Source organism: Haliaeetus albicilla, chromosome 2, assembly GCF_947461875.1.
Source record: "Haliaeetus albicilla chromosome 2, bHalAlb1.1, whole genome shotgun sequence".
Lineage (NCBI taxonomy): Eukaryota > Metazoa > Chordata > Aves > Accipitriformes > Accipitridae > Haliaeetus > Haliaeetus albicilla.
In genome coordinates this window covers 73265909-73285479 of record NC_091484.1, presented here as the reverse complement: position 1 = coordinate 73285479, position 19571 = coordinate 73265909, and the positions used below count along the sequence as shown (strand labels likewise).

Sequence of the window (19571 nt, the reverse complement as noted above, 5' to 3'; positions counted from 1 at the left end):
CTGCCAAATGTATTACCAAGTGTCTTGGTTGAATAGCAAGCTACTGAAAGGGCCTAGTTTTCTGCATTGTGGAGGTTCTGTCATTTGATTTAAATGTAGTATTTCAACCTTTGTATCCTTCTACAAAACTGCAAAGCAGTGAAGGAGCGGAAAGGAAGGTGAAGCAGTTCTGCTTTAGCAAGGAGCACGTGGAAATAATTTCATGCTCAGGTTTGCATTCGTTGCCTGCGTAACAGCAACCAAGTGTGTGCTTTCAGCCTGGTCAGAGGGCTTTCTAGAGATGGAAAGGATATACAGCAATCTTTTCACTCTGGTGATTACGAATTTATCTCTTCCTCTTTAGTGTGAGTATGCCTGATGTCGGTCACAGCAAACTTCCTTTAGTTTGGCTAGAAGTGCCACAGCAGCAAGGTGGAGCTCTGAGCTGTAAAAGGGATGCAACAAGCTGGGGAAATATTTAGTCCATGATGAATTCTGCTCTGTGTGCCTGTCTTCCTGCTGTTACCTGAGATAGCAAGGATTATCTTTGGTTTTCCTGTGCAAGCTGCAGTGTAGATGTGTCCTTAAACAGCTCTGAAATGAAAAGGTTCCTTCTCTGTTATAGTAATTTTTATCTTACTGGAACAGTTCTATTCCACAATGTAAGTGCATGTGCTGTGATGTTAGGAATGTGCATCTGTGTTACCATAATGAATGGAAAACAGCTCTAACAGGTTTTGAGGAGCAGTATATTAGGTTTTGACAAGTCCTACAACAGGTGACCTCCTTCTGGCTGTGCAAAAAAAAAAAAAAAAAAGCTGGCAAGCACCCAGATCTTATTTTATGGATAAGTATTAATTGTCTGCAGACTGTCTGGCAGGAAGAATTATTATAATGAGAGGATATAAGTGTTTATCTAATCTTGCTCCTTTGCAGCCTCATGTGCTTTTTCTGAGCCTAAGTTCATGTTGGTATGATCATTGACCACTGTTAGCACAGGGAATAAGGCATTGGGGATTGGCAATCTGTACTTCTCCAACTGGTAAACCCATTCTGCTAGCTAGAATGAGGGGTTTTTGAATCATTTCTGCCCCAGAGCATTTGTTGCCTAATTCCATGGCTCTACAGTTAAGCAGCAAGATTTCTGTGTGACAGTGTTAGAGAAAGAGCCTGTTTCATAGAGCATGCGATTCATCTGTATGCACAGGGTCAGTATGAGGTTTAAACCCTGTTTAAGACCTTTTTAAGCTCCTTGGACTTAACTGCTGCGTAGGTTGTTGCCTTGCAGAAGTGAGGGAGTTTGACATGGTAAGAACAATGAGTAAATTATTTTTGAGAAGGTTTGGGTTTTTTTTTCTTTATTTTACTTTGTGGATATTTTCTTTTGGAAGGGAGACAATAACCTGCTGCAGTCTGGGAAATGTGAGCTTGAATTTTGACGTGTATTCTTTTTGGATGCAAGTCACTTAGGACTCAAAATTACATTGCCAAAATAAGTGGGATCTTTATAGGTTTCTTTGGGATCATGAATTCCTTCTAGCGCTGTTTAGTAGTTTTCCACATTGAGAAGGGAATAACCTGTTTGTACTCACAAATGTTGTTGTGGATTGTTCTTTGCCAGGCTGACCTGAAGACTTCTGGTAGTTTCCGACTTTTTGAGAAGTCTGAAAAATGCATCAGTATAAACTCTTGACTCCTACCCCAATACTTTATTTTCTTAACACAAATATTTTGCTAATTAAAAGGTGATTAAATAGTTTCTTAAATTTTTGTTACTATGCAAAGAATTTGTTGTGGTTAGATAATGATGAGAGAAATCTAATTGTTTGAGTTAGTGTTTTTCTCAGTTTTGGGAACTGAGCTGTATAGTTTTGAGGGTTTGTGGGTTTTTTTGAGCCTTTTTCAGATTTGAGCAACTCCAGAAAGTTTACCTGATTCTCCTGGGCCATAAATAAAATGTTATCACCAGCTTCATATGCTTTACTTCAGGGATTTGCTTATGATAGTAATTTTCAATATAGCTTGGGGAAATTGTGTTAGTGGATGGGTACTTCCTTCCAGCTCTAGGTGGGCATCTTCTCCAGGGAGTATGGAAGCTCTTCTGGAATCTGGAGAGGCCTGCAGGAACCCAATAGATTACCTTGGAGCTTTTTGCTCTTTCCCTATCCCATATGTGTTTGTTTCTGCAGAGAAGAGTGTCTGTAAACATGACTGTCATGGTGCTATGTGTTGTTAAATTGCACCCCATGATTTCTGTAATTTCTGGGGTGCTCATGATGGCTGTTTTTAAATTTGGGACAAGGAGGACTGAACTATGTAGCTTTTTTGAGTCTGTGTTCTCTTGTTCTGTTCTTTAGGACAGGGAAGGAACTGAACTACAAAATTGGACATGTCTGGATATACTCTTGGACAACTGGCTCAAGGTGGCCCTGCTTGAGCAAGGTGGTTGGACAGGGATGACCTCCTGAGGTCCCTTCCAACCTCAACTGTTCTGTGATTCTGTGAAGAATCAATTCCCTGTGTGCAGTATATTTAGTTAAATAGTGATATGTTTAAATGAATGCAGGCATACAAGGAATGTACTGTTGTGGAAGAGAGATAATTATATAACTATTAGGAGGAAAAATTAGTCGTTTTTACCTTTCATTGTGATGTGTCACTGGGCTCTTAGTGATTGTTCGCTTCATGTTTTAAAGCAGTACACAGAATGTGCAAACTGGTCATGGTTTTTTTTTTTAATAGGAAAGTGAAAAAGGATTTCATTCTTAAGGTCTGTGCTTAAAGTTCAAGTTTCAAAAATCATTTAATGGAAGAGCAACCTACAGAATGCATTTCCTAATGTATAGACCTGATGAGGTAACAGGCAGCACTCTCAAATTATGTGTTTTCACTCTCTTTCAGGTAATTGAGAATGGGTCCTCAACGATGCTAAGTCTACAATGGGAAGTGTCACACTTCGCTATTTCTGCTATGGGTGCCTTTTCACATCTGTGACCTGGACACTTCTGCTCTTTGTTTATTTCAACTTCAGTGAAGAGAACCAATCCTTCAAGAATGTGCCCGTCAAGGGGCTGGAACCTCAGAGGCCATTTCCAAAAAAATTCTACCCCCGTTTTACACGGGGGCCTGTTCATATACCTGAATTGCAACAGAAAGATAGTAAGATAGGAAATCCTCTTGGAAATCATGTCCAGGACCCACTTAAGGGGGAGGTAGAATTCTCTCCTGAAATGGGTAAGCGGTTTTCAGGGCTGGTGACAAAATTATTAAAACAGTAAAAGAAATGAGATGTTAAAGTTGGTTGGTTTGTTTCCTTGTTTTTTAAAGGATTGCAGGGAAGATAGTGTAATGAAGCCATTTTGTTTGTTGAAATGCAGGTGGTACTAGTGGCTCCCTTCATTAGAAATTACTTGAAATTTATTCTATTGTGTTTAATCCAAAATATATGTCTCCTCACATTTACAGTTGTGCTGTGTAAGTGCTAATAAGGAGGACTGAATTACAGCAAAGTGTCTACCTTTCACGTAGTTCTTGCTTTTGGAAGGTTCAGTGTATGCTTGTTTAATATCTTACTCCTGTTTTGCCTGGGCTCAAACACATGAACTTTTATTAGCCACAGAGAAACTCTACTCATATGCTGTAATTAGAAATAGCTTGATAACAATGCACAATGAAGAGGACCCATTGATTTGGAGAATATCCTTGGAGTATGAAATAATCCACAAAAAATGTGTGGGACAAATTATGGTGAAAGATTTACTGAGATGACGGTGGTTAGGGCCAAATCCTGCTTACTTTGTACCAGCAAAGGCCTGTGTGTTTTGTTGGAGCATATTTCATCAATGAGATTATTTGAGTTTGTCTTCCAAACTTGCCTTCCAGACTAAAATGCTTTGTATATTTAACTGCTTACTGCTTAGTGTTTGCTGTTGTGTTCAGATATGCAAACTGACGCATGTTGCATACTGGCCTGCAAACTTGCTTTAAGTCTGGAGGCAGATGTGGAGTGTTGTGGTATTGGTGTCAATTTGGGAATTACGGCATAGTACCCTTTATAGCCAGGAGTTTAATACTCATATCTGATTGAAGTCCTTTGTTGTTACTTTGGATGAATGCTGGATCACCAGCTTCAAGAGTTTATAGAACTTTACCAAACTTCAGTTTCCAAGTTGGTCATTAGATCTGCGTGAATATGTAGGGAAAAAGTGCCAATTCGCGTTGCCCTGTGGCATTACAAATGTTTATCAGTTTACTGCAAAAAGCATAAAAGCCAACTGAGGTGAAGGCCAGTCCAGAGGTGGCCATTTCTTTCCAACTGTTCAGTACTGGCCAGGAAAGAAATTGGACCTTTTTAACTAAGAAGTCGCTTGATCTTCAAACCAAGTGACTGGTTTGGTTGGTGAAAGCCAAGGGGAATTGTAGTGCCAGGATAAATCCTACATGAATCATCAGGAGACAGCTGGCTCTCTATTAGAATTAGATCAGGTGCCACAGGAAAGGGCTTCCTGTCTGTCTAGGGTACGGCAGTGATAAACACACAAAGCAAAAAAAAATGAAAAGAAGTTTGGCATATGATAGCCAAAACCAAACTGTCATCTGGTAGGACAATCTATCTTCTCTTTTTTTTTTTTTTTAATCTGGGAGAGCCACATAACACTGCTAAAGTAAAGCCTAAACTGATGTTTCGATTGCAAAGCCCTTATTTTCCAAGGGCTTTTATCTGCTGTTTGGACTGAAATCTTTCAGGCCTTTTGGATGCATTTTGGATATTGTTCTTCATGAGAATGTTTTAAAAATATTAGCATTCCTTCTTGTCTATATTCAGAAGATCAGAAAAAAGTAGTTAGTGGTTGGCTATAGATGGATTGCAGAATGAAACATTTGGTATGTGGTTCTTAAGCTTGTGCTTTGTATAAAGAAAATGTTTTAAGTTGACACAGTGGCACACTGTGACACTGAGTATTAAAGAATCATGGAGCTGGGTGTCTGAACTGACAAGCCAGAAACCTTACTTTGGAAATGTAGGTGGTTCAGAGGAGGACTGACTTACTGCTTTAGACCACTGGTGCCAGAAGAGTGGCACTGCCACTGTGAACAGACTTCATTCCTGTCCCTGTGATGCAACTTATCCACAGTGGGAGCACTCATCCATAAGCATGATAGCGTCAGTCACCACAAGACACACTATGTGGGTGTAGCCACATCTTTTCCAGATGACCACTACCCAGCACTTCCCACTTGGTCCTGTGCAAATATCAGGGCATCTGCTGTTGAGGTGTTTGATAGTGCAGCTGCATTGCCATTGCTGTAATCAAGACTAAAAGTGACAGGGTGGGCAACATAAATAGTGGGAATGTGGATGCACAGAATTCAGTCTAGAAGGTCATCTTACACCTGTAGGTAGACTTTCCTGAAACACAACTGGTAGTGACATAGCTGTGCTCTGAAGGCCAACCAGGACTACTTGTTTGAAAAGGAAGAAAGTTTCAAAACTTTTTAAATGACCTTTTCTTCTGTTTTTTAACCCATCTGATTTTCTCTGGGCTTGAGCTCAGCTGGCTTTTGCGTAGCTGTTAAAAACTGGAGAACACGAGGTATGAAGAAAGACTGAGAGGATTGGGTTTATTCTGCCTTAGAGAGAAGGCTGGGGGGTGAGATTTTATTGCTGTCAACAGCAACTTGATGGGAGGCTGTAGGGAAGATGGAGCCAGACTCTTTCCGGAGGTGCATGGGGTTATGTTAAAAAAATTAAAGTGAGGAGATTTCTATTAGATAAGAGGAAAAAAAATTTCAGTGCAGTGATGGTTACATGCTTGAACAGGGACACGAAGAGGTTGTAGAATCTCTGTCCTTGGAGATACTGGAGGCTTTCAGTACTTAACTGGACAAGTTTTGAGCAACTTTGAAATAGTTGGACCTGCTTTGAGCAGGGGATTAGACCAGATGTCCCTTCCAACCCAAATTAGTCTATGATTCTGTGAAACATATTATTCTAGATGTATGGTAGCATATGAATGAGGAACCCCCTTGTTTATTTTCTGCAGATTTTGAACCATATAGAGATAATGGGCAGGGTGGAAGGACATAAATTACATGATCCTTGCTCCCTTCTCGTACTGAAATTTCAGTGAAATTGCCACTGTAGGTTGATAATAGCCGGAGGGGACATAAGCATCTCATTCTGTGCAGCCAGTTGAACAGAGACGATAAAAAGTCATTGCTGTGCTACCTGAATAGTTGCAGAAGTGCCTAGCAGACACAAGTGGTGGCTACTAATTCCCTCCTCTCCCTCCTGTTTTTCTGTAGAAGAGCTGAGTGAAGCACCGTAGTACTTTGTTCACACTAGTGAGTTATGGCTCAGAGAAATCTGTGGCACTGAGTCAAGGGAGGCAGGATGCAGCTGAGGATTTCAGCCTTCGCTTCTAGCAGCATACTTATTTATACCAGCAATTGCTGCCTCTGCCATGCGCAGCAACAGTTGATGCTTCTGCTAAATAATCAATAGACAGCTAGCTCTGTTGCTATTTCACTTGCTGTCAAAATCCCAGGTGATACAAACAAGAAGTTCACAGGTGTTTCATAGCTATTTTTATGTGAATGCAGACTTGAGAAAAATGCATGAATTTGGAGTTGCTATTGTGCGGGTTTTTATACTGTTGTAAATGTATTTTCTCTCTCAAAAATCCTATTACAGACCCTTCATCTGTATGGATAGGTGCTGATGCAGTGTGTGCCAAAGTCTATCCTGCGTTTCTTGTTTGATGTTGGTTTTTATGTGGTGCTAAGAATTAGAGGACATTTAAGTGAAGGGAGTGTATCTGGTAAGGCAATAAACACAATGGAACCATCAGTCTTTAGAGAGTGATTCCATTTTATTATAGCTGCAAGAGCTACTCATGAGTACTACCTGTTTGTGAGGGGTAACAAAAATAGTTGCACTAAGACACTTTGCAAAACCAGAGGGATTTTTGAAGAACACAGTGGGTTTTAGGGGAGATCAAAGCATATGTTTCAATCCTTGATTGTTTCCAAAGGATATTTTTGAGCCTGTTAACTGATCTTGGCATGTTTTTTTTGCAGGAATGATTTTTAATGAAGAAGATCAGGAAGTGAGAGACTTGGGCTATCAGAAGCATGCTTTCAATATGCTTATCAGTAATCGGCTGGGATACCACAGGGAGGTGCCTGATACAAGAGATGCAAAGTATGTACTGATTTTTGGAGAGAACATGGTATAATTTCATGTGCTCAAGGACTTGTTACTCATGTTATACCTGATGTAGTATTTAACATTTTTGGTATTACATTTCTGTTAGATACTCTTTCAGCCTCCTGTGTTGCTGAAGGCAGATTTTCACCTGTTTAAACAGGAGTGCTTGAGGTTAGGATTTTTTTTCTTTGGCCTCTTCTGTCTTTTTTGACTGAATATTGTTTCTGGAGATGTAATTTTTTGCTGGCTGGAGAAGGTATGTGACAGGTAAAGCCCCACAGAAACCAGGCTCCATGCAAAAAGAAAGACTGCTGCTCCCTGAAAGCAAAGTTTTTTTCCTGATTCTTAATTCACTTTAAGTATGCTTAATGAAGAACCAGATTAGTTATACACTTATTCAAACTTTTATGACATTAATTTAATTTTTGTGAGTAGTAGGATTGGCAGACAGCTATTTTGATAGAAACAAGATTCCAAAATAATAATACTTTAAATAAAAGTCAATGTGGAAAAGAGCTAGGAATCAAACTTTCTTTCCAGCAATGCTAAGATTACATGTTCTATGTCTCTTTCATCATGCTAGCTGTGTAGTCAGCTGCTTAAAGCATGCTACAATGTTTTTATTTTTTGAAGCTTCATTTTGAGATACTCAGTACTGTAACTACAAGAAGAGATGCTATAATTCTGTTTGGTACCTTTGAAAAATGGACATTAAATGTTCCAGTGCTCAAGTTAATGACAGACTTTCACCTTATGTACTATTTCACATTTTTTTTTAAGCCTACAGAGGATAAGATGGAAGAATGACTGATGACAAAAGCTCTCTGTTTCTCAGTTAAAGTCCTTGCTTGGTATCTGGATTGCACTGCTCTGAACACTTTCTATTAAAAAAGCAGATTTTTTTTTTCTATAATCTGTCTGATCCATGTAGGGGGGAAAAAACCCGCCACTGTAACAACAACAAAAAACCCCACTGAATTTAAAAATAAATAAACCTGCATCTGTTTTTCTAGTGTTTTTTCTGCTGTGGGTAAGATGTAATGAATTGTACTTGCTGAAAAGCCTCTCCCAAGAGCTAAGTTCATTCCAAGTCAATGAAGATTTTTCTTGTATGCTTCTGGGTTTTCATTTATAGTTTATTGTTTTTATTGGATCTTTAAATGGCATTAATCTGTGATACTGTCCATTTTTAGAAGTATGGACAAATTTTGAAAATAAGGAAAAAGAAAGAATGATGTTCTGCTTTGAGTGGGATTCAGCTTGCAGATTAAGATGCTTAAACCTAGATAGCTGCATGTTAGTCAGTTGTCTCTGCTTTTATTATAATTAGCAGAGATCCAGTCAATGCAGTTAATGGAGCATGCAGAGCTCTTCAGCTGACAAAATGCACTTGCCAGCCTTAGGGTGAGCTGAACACTATCTACTCCACTGACAGCAGTGACTAGACTTAAGTATCTTCATCTGCAGGCTGAATCCCAACCTTGGTTGTTTAAATAGGTGTTTAGCACCATTGGAGCTATGTTGGGAAATCCAACCTAGTCTCCAGCAGCTGGCCAATAAAGTTGTGGGTTTTTTGTAGGCCTCATGTCATATTTGCCATTCCTGTACATGTCTGAGCTACTGGAGGGTACTAGACAGTGTTTTGACAGCTGAAAAAAAGCCCTTGGTGTTTTTTCTTGTTTATGTCTTGGGGATCTGTGAGTCTTACTCCCACCCCAATCCATCATATCCTCTGTTTTCTAACAAGCAGCAATGTTAATTGTAAGTCTGTATTATGTGGAAAGTAACTATGCTGAGTCCTACTGTAGATGTTATGCACCTGGGCTCTTTATCTTCAAGTTAGGGGTTCTTCCTACACATTTAATGTTTGCTTGTTATTTATGAAGTTTCAGTAGTGACCTAGTCCTATGGAAATCCCACTAAAAATAGTGATAACTGCTATATTTCTGTTTGCAGATGTAGGGAGAAGTCCTATCCTTCTGATCTGCCATCTGCCAGTGTTATTATCTGTTTCTACAATGAAGCGCTTTCTGCCCTGCTTCGCACAGTACATAGTGTCCTGGATCGCACTCCTGCACACCTTCTTCATGAAATTATTTTGGTGGATGACAACAGTGAATTGGGTGAGAGAACCTTTCAATAATATTTTGGTCAGTGCTTACACTTCTTGACCTTCCTGTCTCTTCCTGTGCTTTATTGACTGGTCATAATAAAAACATGGAAGACATGATGCAAAACTGGTTTGTACTGCAGTCCATCTCCAAAAAGTGCCAGCCAGTGAAGATGCGTGATGTTCTGAGAAGCCCAAGATGGCATCCCCTTTGATATTGATGAGCTTTGTATCATAGAGCCTTTAACATTTAAAAACAGGCTTTGAAGGTAATAATGAGGAGTGTGTATTTGCAGAGGGGGTGATTAAGCTGTTCTTTATAGTTCAGCTGTTTTTAACATTACCTTGCTTGGCTGCTCTGGTGCTCAGCACAGATTACACTGATCTTTCCGTAAAGTTTGTGGGCCAATACTCACTGTGAATGCATCTGAAAGGAATTGAATGCACATAGTCTCAGCTGCGGTCTTGCAAATAAGTTGATGTGGCACTATGGAAACAGTGCGCCAGTTTTTTGTACTTGCTCAGCGTTTCAGACTGGTAGGTGCTGGGATGGAGCTCAGCCTTTGCTGGGAGGGCTCTGCGTGGCTCTCTCACAGCCTCTTGTGGCCACCCTAGGAGTAGCTGTCCCTGGCTTTTGGTGGAGCAGCCTCTGCTCCCTCAGTCTGGGAGGGGCCGTGGAGGGGTAGACCTTGCAGAATTGCTTTACTGTTGTTGAAAGATTGATGCTTCGGCATTTTTCTCTCGAATGATGGAAAAGGTAAAGACAGACACGCAATTCAAGCGTTTTGGCACTTCAAAAGCAAAATGCCTGTTGAGGAATGTGTTAGTGTAGCAGCACCTGCCAGCAGGACTGTGCAAGTTCCCTGCTTGCCTCTGTACGTATAAAGTCCACAACTTCTTACATTTTTAAAATGATTTTTAGATTATATTTTTTTTAGTACACATTTGGTCTCATCGTTTAGTTTCTGGGTTAAGGTCTCACTTGCTTTAAGAGACTGATTAGATATGTATAATATAGAATGAAATTCTCTTGTTATGCAGCTAGTTCATTTCTCTGAGGTCAGATGAAGTGTTAAGATACAGGAGAGAACAAAGATCAAACACTCTATCCCTTGCTGATAAGAATGCGTAATATTTAAAAGCTTGTTTTGTTGTTTTGTGTTTTGGATGCAATACGCGCTCTTTGCTGCAAAGTCTCTTGAGCAATTTGTTGTTTTAAAGTTTCATAACCTTCATATTCAGAACTAAGCTTAGTTGAAAACTCATTCTTTTGAATATGGTAATGCATTTGGTTAATGCCTGTGTGTAGGCAGTAATACCGTCACTTGTCTGATCTGTTGCTATCTGAAGGCCAAATTAGGTTCAAAACATTCAAGTAGCTACTTTTGCCTTTCTGACTTCAAATTAACATGCTTTGAAGCCGAAGATGGGAGGAGATATTGTTTATACAGAGAATTACTGCTCTTGATTGCACTGCTGCTTAATTTTAATGGGTGGAATTTTACAGCTAAAGAAAGGCAAAGCTGGTTTGATGACTGAGGAGATGGACAAAGACTTTGGCTCTGCCGTGGATCTCATGTGAGCTTGGGCAAATTGCTTAATCTCTATGACTCTCTGATTTTTTTTTTTTTTTTTTTAAATTCATTTTCCCTACCTTACATACTTCCTGAAATGGCCTCTTAGATTAAATTCTGTCTATTTCTTCAGCTTTAAATGTAGGAGCTGTGCTGCACATCATTGCTGTTGTGCAAAGCTTGGGCCTTTGCATCTAGTTTTGCCTCAAAAAGCTTCTTACACTCAATCAACAGTCTTACTAGCTATGCAGGCGTTTCCATGACTCAGCTGAGTCCACTGTTATATTTTTCTTTCCCTTTGCTGCAAGGCAGGATTTCTTTTTCTAGTACAACTCTTTTCTCCCTGATTTAGGCTTTACCTGTTATGGAACAGCCTACAGGATATGTTGAAGGCTGTTACTGGAGGCATTCTTCTACTCAGAAGAAGAGACTGAAGAACAGAAAAGAAGCAAATTGTCTGCAACTCAGTATTTTGAAATAATAACACCCCTGACTCCCATCCCAGATTTCTCTTGTTTGGAGGAGCCTTTGTCACACAGATTTGGAGCAAGATAATGGCTAAAGTAATTTTTGGAGACTGTCTACTGGCTGAAAGAGAGCAATTCTGTCCTTGGAGCAAAATTTCTCAAGCAGGATGTATTGAAGCAATTTTCTGGGTTATGTCAGAAGAAATCGCTCTTTCCAGTGGTCATGGAGCTGGCACACAAAAACCCATCAACAACAAAAACCCCAAAAGGTGTCTGAGACCAAACCGCCTATTGAGAATGGTCCATGATATGTTCAGTCCCAGGCAATGGCTGGGCACAGTTTCCAGCAGAATACTAGTTTGTCCAGGCCAAAACTGTACTCTTGAGACCATGTTAGCCATTAGGTACTACTGGCTCTTAGGTTCTGCTGCTCAAGCCTGTGTTGTGGGTCTAGTTTAGGTATCAGTATGGACTTGACCTTTTTTTTTCTTCCGCTGTTTTCAGAAGTTTGCACATGCCATTGCACATGCAAAACTATTTCCTCTTGTATTGTATGTCCTTTTCATACAACCTTATCTGCCATAAGTGCTGAGTTTGATAGCTGACCTTTTCTGCTTTGTGCTAGCCCTTTGTTTTCTGCAGTTGTACACTGTCTTTCCCTTGCTATGATACATCCGGTGAAGAATGATTCAAGCACTAGTTTATTTTAGGTTTGCAAATTCTTCTGTCCTGCTTATTTGGGTATCTCATTTGGGTAGCATCCTAGAGATGACTTCATTTCATCAACTTTCTAGGAGACTTTCTCCAAAAAAATCTTTCCTATTGTCTCTGGCGTATGATGTCACAGTCAAGACCAGAGGAGAGAATGCCTGTGACGCAAATTAATCCTGTCTGCATCTCTCCACAGACTTTTCTTTGTCCTGGAATATTCTCTAGCACCACATTTGCTATGAGGTACTTTCTCTTTTTTTATCCGTGGTGCCTCCTTGCAGTGCAAAGGCTGAGATCTTAACATTTGGAGTTGCTTCTGGGAATCTCCTTTTCAGTCTTCCTGTCTGAAAGTTCTTGTACCTCTTGAAGGTTACAGCTCTGGCTTCCACATATATTCCTTTGGCATTTAATTGTGTTAACAGCAACTTTAATGTTTGAACTGACATTCATCATCATAATAATAATATTTATTCCAGCATATCTGCTGTTGAAAGTCTGTCTGCCTCTCTATACCAAGGTTCTCTATAAAGTCTCAGCTGGCTTTTTGTTTTTCTTCCTCATTTTATATTCCTCTTTATTTCTCCATAAGCTTATTAACTTATGTTTTTCCATTACTTCAGTCTTCATGTGCCCATCTTCTCTTCAGTGGCCCTACTTTAATGTTAGAAACCACTGTTCTTGGGTGAAAAAAGTATTGTTACTCTTAAAACTGCCATCGATGTAAGTTAAGTTACAGTAGTGCCTATAGACCTCAGTGAACTTTGTTCTCCTTCAAAGCACATGCTTGCCAGCAGTGTCTTTGATCCTTTTGGATTTTAGAAAAGCAACCACCTGTGAGTGAGTTGTACTTGGTATCTGCTGTTGTATCAGCTAAGCAGGTACAGATAATGAAAAGTGTCTTCATGCTTCTTTTTAAAGGTGTTAACATTTGTTTTAGTGTATGGAACATAGTAATTTAAATCACTTGCCTGTATGAAAGGGCTTTCATTACTTCTGCGGTAAATGACAGTCACCATGAGAAGAATTTGGAAATGTCTTTGGAATTGCCTTTTATTTTATTTCTTTTTTTTAGCAGCAGTAATTCCTTTTAGCATAGAGTATAGTAGTTCCAGTTAAATTGAGTCATATTCTACTAAAGGTTTTGCAAACAGAACAAAAAGGTAATAATCCAGTCTATTCAGGAAACCAAGGCTAAGTATAAAACCTGAGACAGTGGCAGTGCGTAAAAAGTTAGTTGGGAAGATATAAGGAAGTGCTTTCTATCAGGACTGCACCCCATGGCAAGCCCAGTCATATGATCCATCACCTTCTTAAATGCAGGCTACGTACCTGCTTTGTCCATGTGGATTTCCACGGTGCAGCAGGAAAAAGTGAAGCAGATAATAGGAAAATGTGTGAATAAAACAATAAAAAAAGGCCACCAGAATTGGAGTGCAGGTGTAGGATGTGGGACGACTGACTGTCCTTTTGATACTCTTGGTTTGAAGCGCTGCTGTATTGGGGTAGCTTTTTGATGAAGTTTTTGGGCCTTTTTGAGTTGAACATCTTGGGACTTTAAGCAGAACTTTCATAATTTCCATCCTGTAGTTGAATTTGTGTTTTCTTTTTCTCAGCTGACTTGAAGAAAGACTTGGGTGAATATGTTAAAACGCAGCTTCCAAAAACCACAAAATTGGTAAGAAATGAGAAGCGGGAAGGCTTGATTCGAGGAAGGATGATTGGAGCCTCTCATGCCACAGGTATACTTTCTTCCTTCTCTTTTCCTTGCGTACTTTGACCATATGTTAATTGGGTGACTTCTCTTTCTGTAGTGCAGCTCTTTCAGATGTTGAATGTTTGACCTGTGATTGCTTTAGCCCGCTGTAAGGGCTCTGCATGTCATACCATGTTCTAAGCTACACAACTTAGCGCAGGGGAAGAAAGCTTTGGAATAGTGTTATCTTAGGTGAGAGACATTTTAGCAATTGTTTCAGAATGTTAATGACTTTGAAATGAATTAATTGCATTGATCTTTGGCTGTTATATTAACTTATGTCGCAACAGCTACACAAAGTGTCTTCAGTGATACCTGTATTATGATAATTGGAGACCTTAACTAACATTATCTTTGTATTTAAATGTTTATGTCATGCAGTTGACCATGATCTTTATAAAGCTTTCTCCAGTATTTCCTCATAGCTTTATTGAATTAGTCCTCACCTGGGGTTTTTCTGTTACTCAATGAGAAGGAAGCAAGGAGGACTTGGTACTCACATGTAAATATAGAGTACATATAATAAATTCACTGTTTTTATAGCTTGTAATTAACTTTAGGAAATCTATGCCGTGTGGGAGGGGGGAGGTGTTTTTTCAAGTCACCCAAACAATGACTTCACAAATTTGGAGCCAAATTTGAGTGTCTTTTAAACCTTGTCTGAACTGTTGATTTGTAATTTTTTTTATTCTTCTTGTGGAGGCTTGCTTTCGATAAAATGAGTTAATGTTTTAGGGTGGGTCAGTGAGATAGTAAAACAAAACCAGCATTTAACAAAATTTAGTGAGGCAATATAGAATTTTCCCTATTCCTGCCCTGAAAGAATGTTGTCTCAGGAACATCTCCATCTGTGCTTGGTATTGTGGTCACAGAAAATTTTCTGCATGTTTCATGTGAAAACTGGTGCTCTAAAATGGCAATCTGCTTCTTATTAAGGTACAGTCTAATCTGGTTTCTAATTTGCCAGTCTAATTGTAATGTTTCTCATACAAGCTTTTCTGTTGTTGCAGTAAGTGTTATTTGGGATAAACAATGTTTGGTGCTTTATGTGCACTGTGTGCCTTTTAGCATAAGATGCTTCCAGTTAAATTCTTTGGCATCTGAGAAAGTATGTGCTACTTTCTCAAATAATTTTGAGTGGCAGATCAAGTCCCTTAATTGGTGTTTACTCATTAGCATTGTAATGGCATAATCCAGAGAGAAAATTGTGCTTGCACTTTCCAAGATGTGCTAGGATTCATTTAAGTTAGTGCAATTTTAAGTCATTTTATTACTCTTCTGAACTGCTGGAGTCTTTTTTTTCTTTCTTTTTTTTCTTTTTCCCTCCTCAGTCAATATTGTCTGTTAATGGGTGTCTCGTTCTATATGTTTGTTTCACAGTTGTTTTCTTTAAAGCTTTTTCCGATGTCTTCCACACTATTCTAGTATTACATAAATTTTGTGTTGGATCATAAAAATTTGGATGACTTGTTCGACCAGCTGAGCCTGAAGGTCCTTCATGTGTCAAACTGCCCTCTCTGACCATGACAGATAATCCCCATGTAAACTGATGGGACTGAAGTGTTGCTTGGTCTAATACTGGTGAATTTGGCTATGCCCATTTAGGGCATTCACTCTCCTTTTAAACTGGTATGAATCCACAATCACTCTAGAGTTAATGAAATGGGGAGATGCTCTGTGTTACTTTATATTCAGGACTTGAAATGTTGTGGCCTGTGTCATGGATGAATGCAGATTAATTCATCAGAATGACTTTGTTTAAAATCCACAGATCTCAGCTGCAACAGTAGTTGGATGGGTGCTGAAGTGTGATATGAAGCGAGCTCAAGGCGATTACAGTCAGCGGACAAAACCAGCTTTGTCATGGGGATAATTGATCCGGCCCAATATCTGTTATTGTCATCTATCCCTGTAGTGTAACTCAGGCGTCGGAGGTGCTCTGCATTAGGACAAATGCACCTCCTGACTCTTAGAGTGCTGGTCTGATGATGTTTCATTTAAAGTACAGTAGCTCTGCTGAATCTGGGTAGAAAATTTGATGAGTATAAAACCCTGTCAAAGAAATGCAAATAATGGCCTACTTGAATGTGAATAGTCATGATCTACCTTCTGCCTTTTGTGACTGAACTAATCCCTGTGGAGTCTCTGGTTTGTCAGTGCTTCCAATTGCAGGTGGTGTTTCCCCTCTGTTACACAGGGTGGTGAGGATACTGCTGATACGCTGCTGCCGATATAATTGCGTATGCGCTTGCGTGTTTCATGCTACCATGGATCTTTATTTTGTGTGCTTTGGCCTCTGTAGGGAAAGTGCTGGTATTCCTGGACAGTCACTGTGAGGTGAACGAGATGTGGTTACAACCTCTGCTGACTCCCATCAGAGAAGATCGCAGGACTGTGGTGTGCCCTGTGATTGACATAATCAGTGCTGACACGCTTACCTACAGCTCTTCCCCGGTTGTGCGTGGAGGGTTTAACTGGGGCCTGCACTTTAAGTGGGATCTTGTTCCTTTGTCAGAACTGGAAGGACCCGAGGGAGCCACCGCTCCAATCAAGTAAGGTTCCTCCTATGTGGTGTGAAGCTCTGTGTAACATATGGATGATCAGAAGCACTTCTTAAGCATTATGGAGTGTTATCTGGGTGTGCGGTTTTAGAAGCAGATGCCTAACCTGTCAGATACCTACTTGTTTATTTTACTTAGAAATAGTTTTGGTTACTATTACCTATTTCAGTTTAATTTCTTGCATTTAATCATGAATTAGATATATCTGTCTTACTAGGTCAAGAAAGCACACTTTTAGAGAACACTTGTACAACAGCAGCTTTTGCTAAAGACAAAAGTCTTAAACAGCTTATGCTATTCTGTATTAAATCTGTCCAGTAATTTTACTTTTGAGCTATGCATTGATGTTTGTTTCCAGTCTGTCAATGTGTTTGGCTTAATGATGATTTTGATAACCGCCTTTGTGCAATAGCCTGCATAGCTCACTAATATAGGCTCTATAATTTCTGTGATGAAATGCTAAAGAATTGCTAGATTGGGAAAATATGTTTTTGTGGTAATAGAAAGGTGGTTTCCTAGCTGATGGCAGAGAACATAAGAGCATATGGTAATTTTCTATGTCAACGTCATTTTTTTTGCTTTAGATTTCACTTACATTTTCCTCAAACAAGCAATTATTTTGTCATAAAGCATCCTAAATGAACACACATGGATGTGAAAACCATCTTTAAAAGATTACTTGTCTCTTTGCGCAATGTGGCAAATGCCTAAAACTGTCTGTTGGAAGTCTGTCCCTATTGTTTTTGTGGTCTTTTGAGGGTTGTTCTGAAACAAAAGTCTTGATAAAGCTTAACACTAGGACTTGAAATTTACCTTCCTTAATCTTTTAACCAATGATGGCTGTCTTGCCTGTACAGAACTGGCAATATCTGGTTCTTGCTGGACACGTAACTGTTATAAAATGATGTCAGTAGACACCTGTTTTTTAGTAGCAGGCACATACGGCTCAGACATGAGAATAGAAGCTGTCCCAGCATGAAGCCCTTCATGAGAAGGGCCAGTGCCGGTAGAGCAATAGCAGGAAGCTGACTGTGCTTTTTCTAGTCGCAGGTATCCACCTCAGTACAGAATTCAGGTTTGTAAGGTGAAAGAACTTTACCTTTTTTACAAACAGACTCCTTGCAGATCATGTGGTACTTTTATAAGATTTGCAAAGTGAATCAGTAACTGGGCGGTCTCATCGCTCTTTCATTCTCTTTTCTTGGACTGTAAATGAAGAGCATTTTGGGCTGATGCAAGCAGCTCCAGGACAAGGTTCTCTGCTGTTATCTGACAGCTCTGCAGTTAGTCTTTCCACGTCTATCCATCACAAGATTTGGTCTGAGAAGCCAGGAAACTTCTTAAGTTACCTAACAGTTTGACTGGCTTGTTTGGGAGGTGCCACTGTGGCAGTTTCTGAAGCCAGAAGGGAAAGGACAGACTGGAAAAACATGAATGGGGAACCTGCATAGAAAGTATTAAAATCCTTATTCTGTTAAGAACTATTCTCACAGTTAATCTGGGGAATGCCTGAAGGTTAGTTCTTGCTGTGTTCAACACTGTTGTTGCATTCCTTCAACTCACTTTTAGGAAGAACTCCCATGGAAAAGGCAGAGAACTTTACAGTTAAAGGGAGCCTAATAATCTAAAATGATTACATTTTCTGAGTGTGAAAGAGACTTTTCCTAGTTGGAGGTCTCTGCCTGCTTTGAAAAAGAAGCTAGATTGCTATTTAACCTTTGAAAATGGCTTTCCATCAAATGGAAAGTCTTACATTTTGCATTTTAGAGACCTTCATAATAGATATTTTGATGTCAGGGATGGAAAAATTGAGAGCGACCTTTCAACCCAGGTTTTAAAGTGACAGAAACTGTAGTAGAAAATGGTGTGAGACCAAGCAAGGAAATCTAGACTTAGGCTTGGCTTTATCACGGGTTTTTATTAATAAGGATGGGAAAAATCTTGTTCCCAGCCCATCATATGTTCCAACTATCATATCATATTTATGTAGCGTTTTTACTCTTTTTTTTATACTCTTCTAGGGCATCCACATATTGCAACTTTGTGTTACAGTAGCAATTCAATCTAAAGACTGTACAGTGGGGATCATACACTGTTGTTTTTACAGAATAGAGCACCATTCTAGTAACACACAGGCAAGGTGAAAAACTGGGAAATGCCAAAGAGAACACCTATGCAAATATACAAACTGTAAATAACTTACCAATACATTGATCGTTGCATCAATGATGAAACAACACTGCTCCTGGTATTTAAAGTCTATCTATGAGACGGAGTACCATTTCTTTTAGCAGCCTCCTTGCTTGTATAATTTAAATCTGGACCTTGTTTCTCGATTTAATTTAATATGGGAAAGTAATGTGTTACTCTGGATTATACTCTTTCTGCAGTTCAGTCAAGCCTGGTCTGTATAATTTGCCCCTGTAAGAGGGGGAAGAACACATTATTGTGTGCAAGTGTACATGTTTGCAACTGTAGGGGAAAAACCTTTTGGTAAAGACAGATCTAATTAAAGGCAGCTCTTAAGTTTCAATGTAGAAAACTTGATGGACTCAAACTTGCACAAGTTTTTACTTTTTTACTTTTTTTTTAAGTGGTGACAGCCACTTTGTTCCTTTTTCTTTGTCCTATCCCTTTTCCTCAAGCTTAGTATACAAAGAAATATGGTTAATAGGTATTGGAATAATGAAAGATCACAAATACCACTTGCAGAAATGCTTTTGAAAATGTTTTGAGACTAGAAATGTGATCTGATGATTTCTAGTGTCTGCAGGATTTAAATTGTATTATGTAGGTCTAAATTTAAGTTTTGGGACTAGCAGATTCAGCTAAAATTACTGGGGTTTTTTTTTTTTCCTGTGTAAGAAAATGAACTTCTTTCAATGTTCCTTTTTAGGTCACCTACTATGGCTGGAGGCCTGTTTGCCATGGATCGCGAGTACTTCAATGAACTTGGACAGTATGATAGTGGCATGGACATCTGGGGAGGAGAAAATCTGGAAATATCTTTTCGGGTAATCTAGCTTTCATGTGAATTTGGACTAGGAACCTCGGTGTCTTGCTGCTTCTTTCCCCTATGTACAGTTTCTTTATCACTGGAATAGCTATTTGCACACAGAAATTGGCATTTTTATTCCCAGGAAGGATGACTTCAGTGCACAGTAACTGCCTTTACAATTATACTCAAGTTAAGTTTTAATGGAAAG

At 39.3% G+C, this 19571-nt stretch overlaps 1 protein-coding gene across 3 annotated transcripts in view; it reads left to right on the top strand.

Annotated features, from left to right (window-relative positions):
• The window catches only part of GALNT11 (polypeptide N-acetylgalactosaminyltransferase 11), a 53557-nt gene that overhangs the window by 13818 nt on the left and 20168 nt on the right, over positions 1-19571 (top strand). For all 3 annotated transcript variants that reach the window (XM_069778229.1, XM_069778228.1, XM_009915713.2), the window contains exons 2-7: positions 2881-3213; positions 7060-7183; positions 9146-9312; positions 13665-13790; positions 16107-16356; positions 19262-19379. In XM_069778229.1, coding sequence (XP_069634330.1) covers positions 2919-3213; positions 7060-7183; positions 9146-9312; positions 13665-13790; positions 16107-16356; positions 19262-19379 — 1080 coding nt within the window. In that variant the 5' untranslated portion in view covers positions 2881-2918. The remainder of the gene's footprint in view (positions 1-2880; positions 3214-7059; positions 7184-9145; positions 9313-13664; positions 13791-16106; positions 16357-19261; positions 19380-19571) is intronic.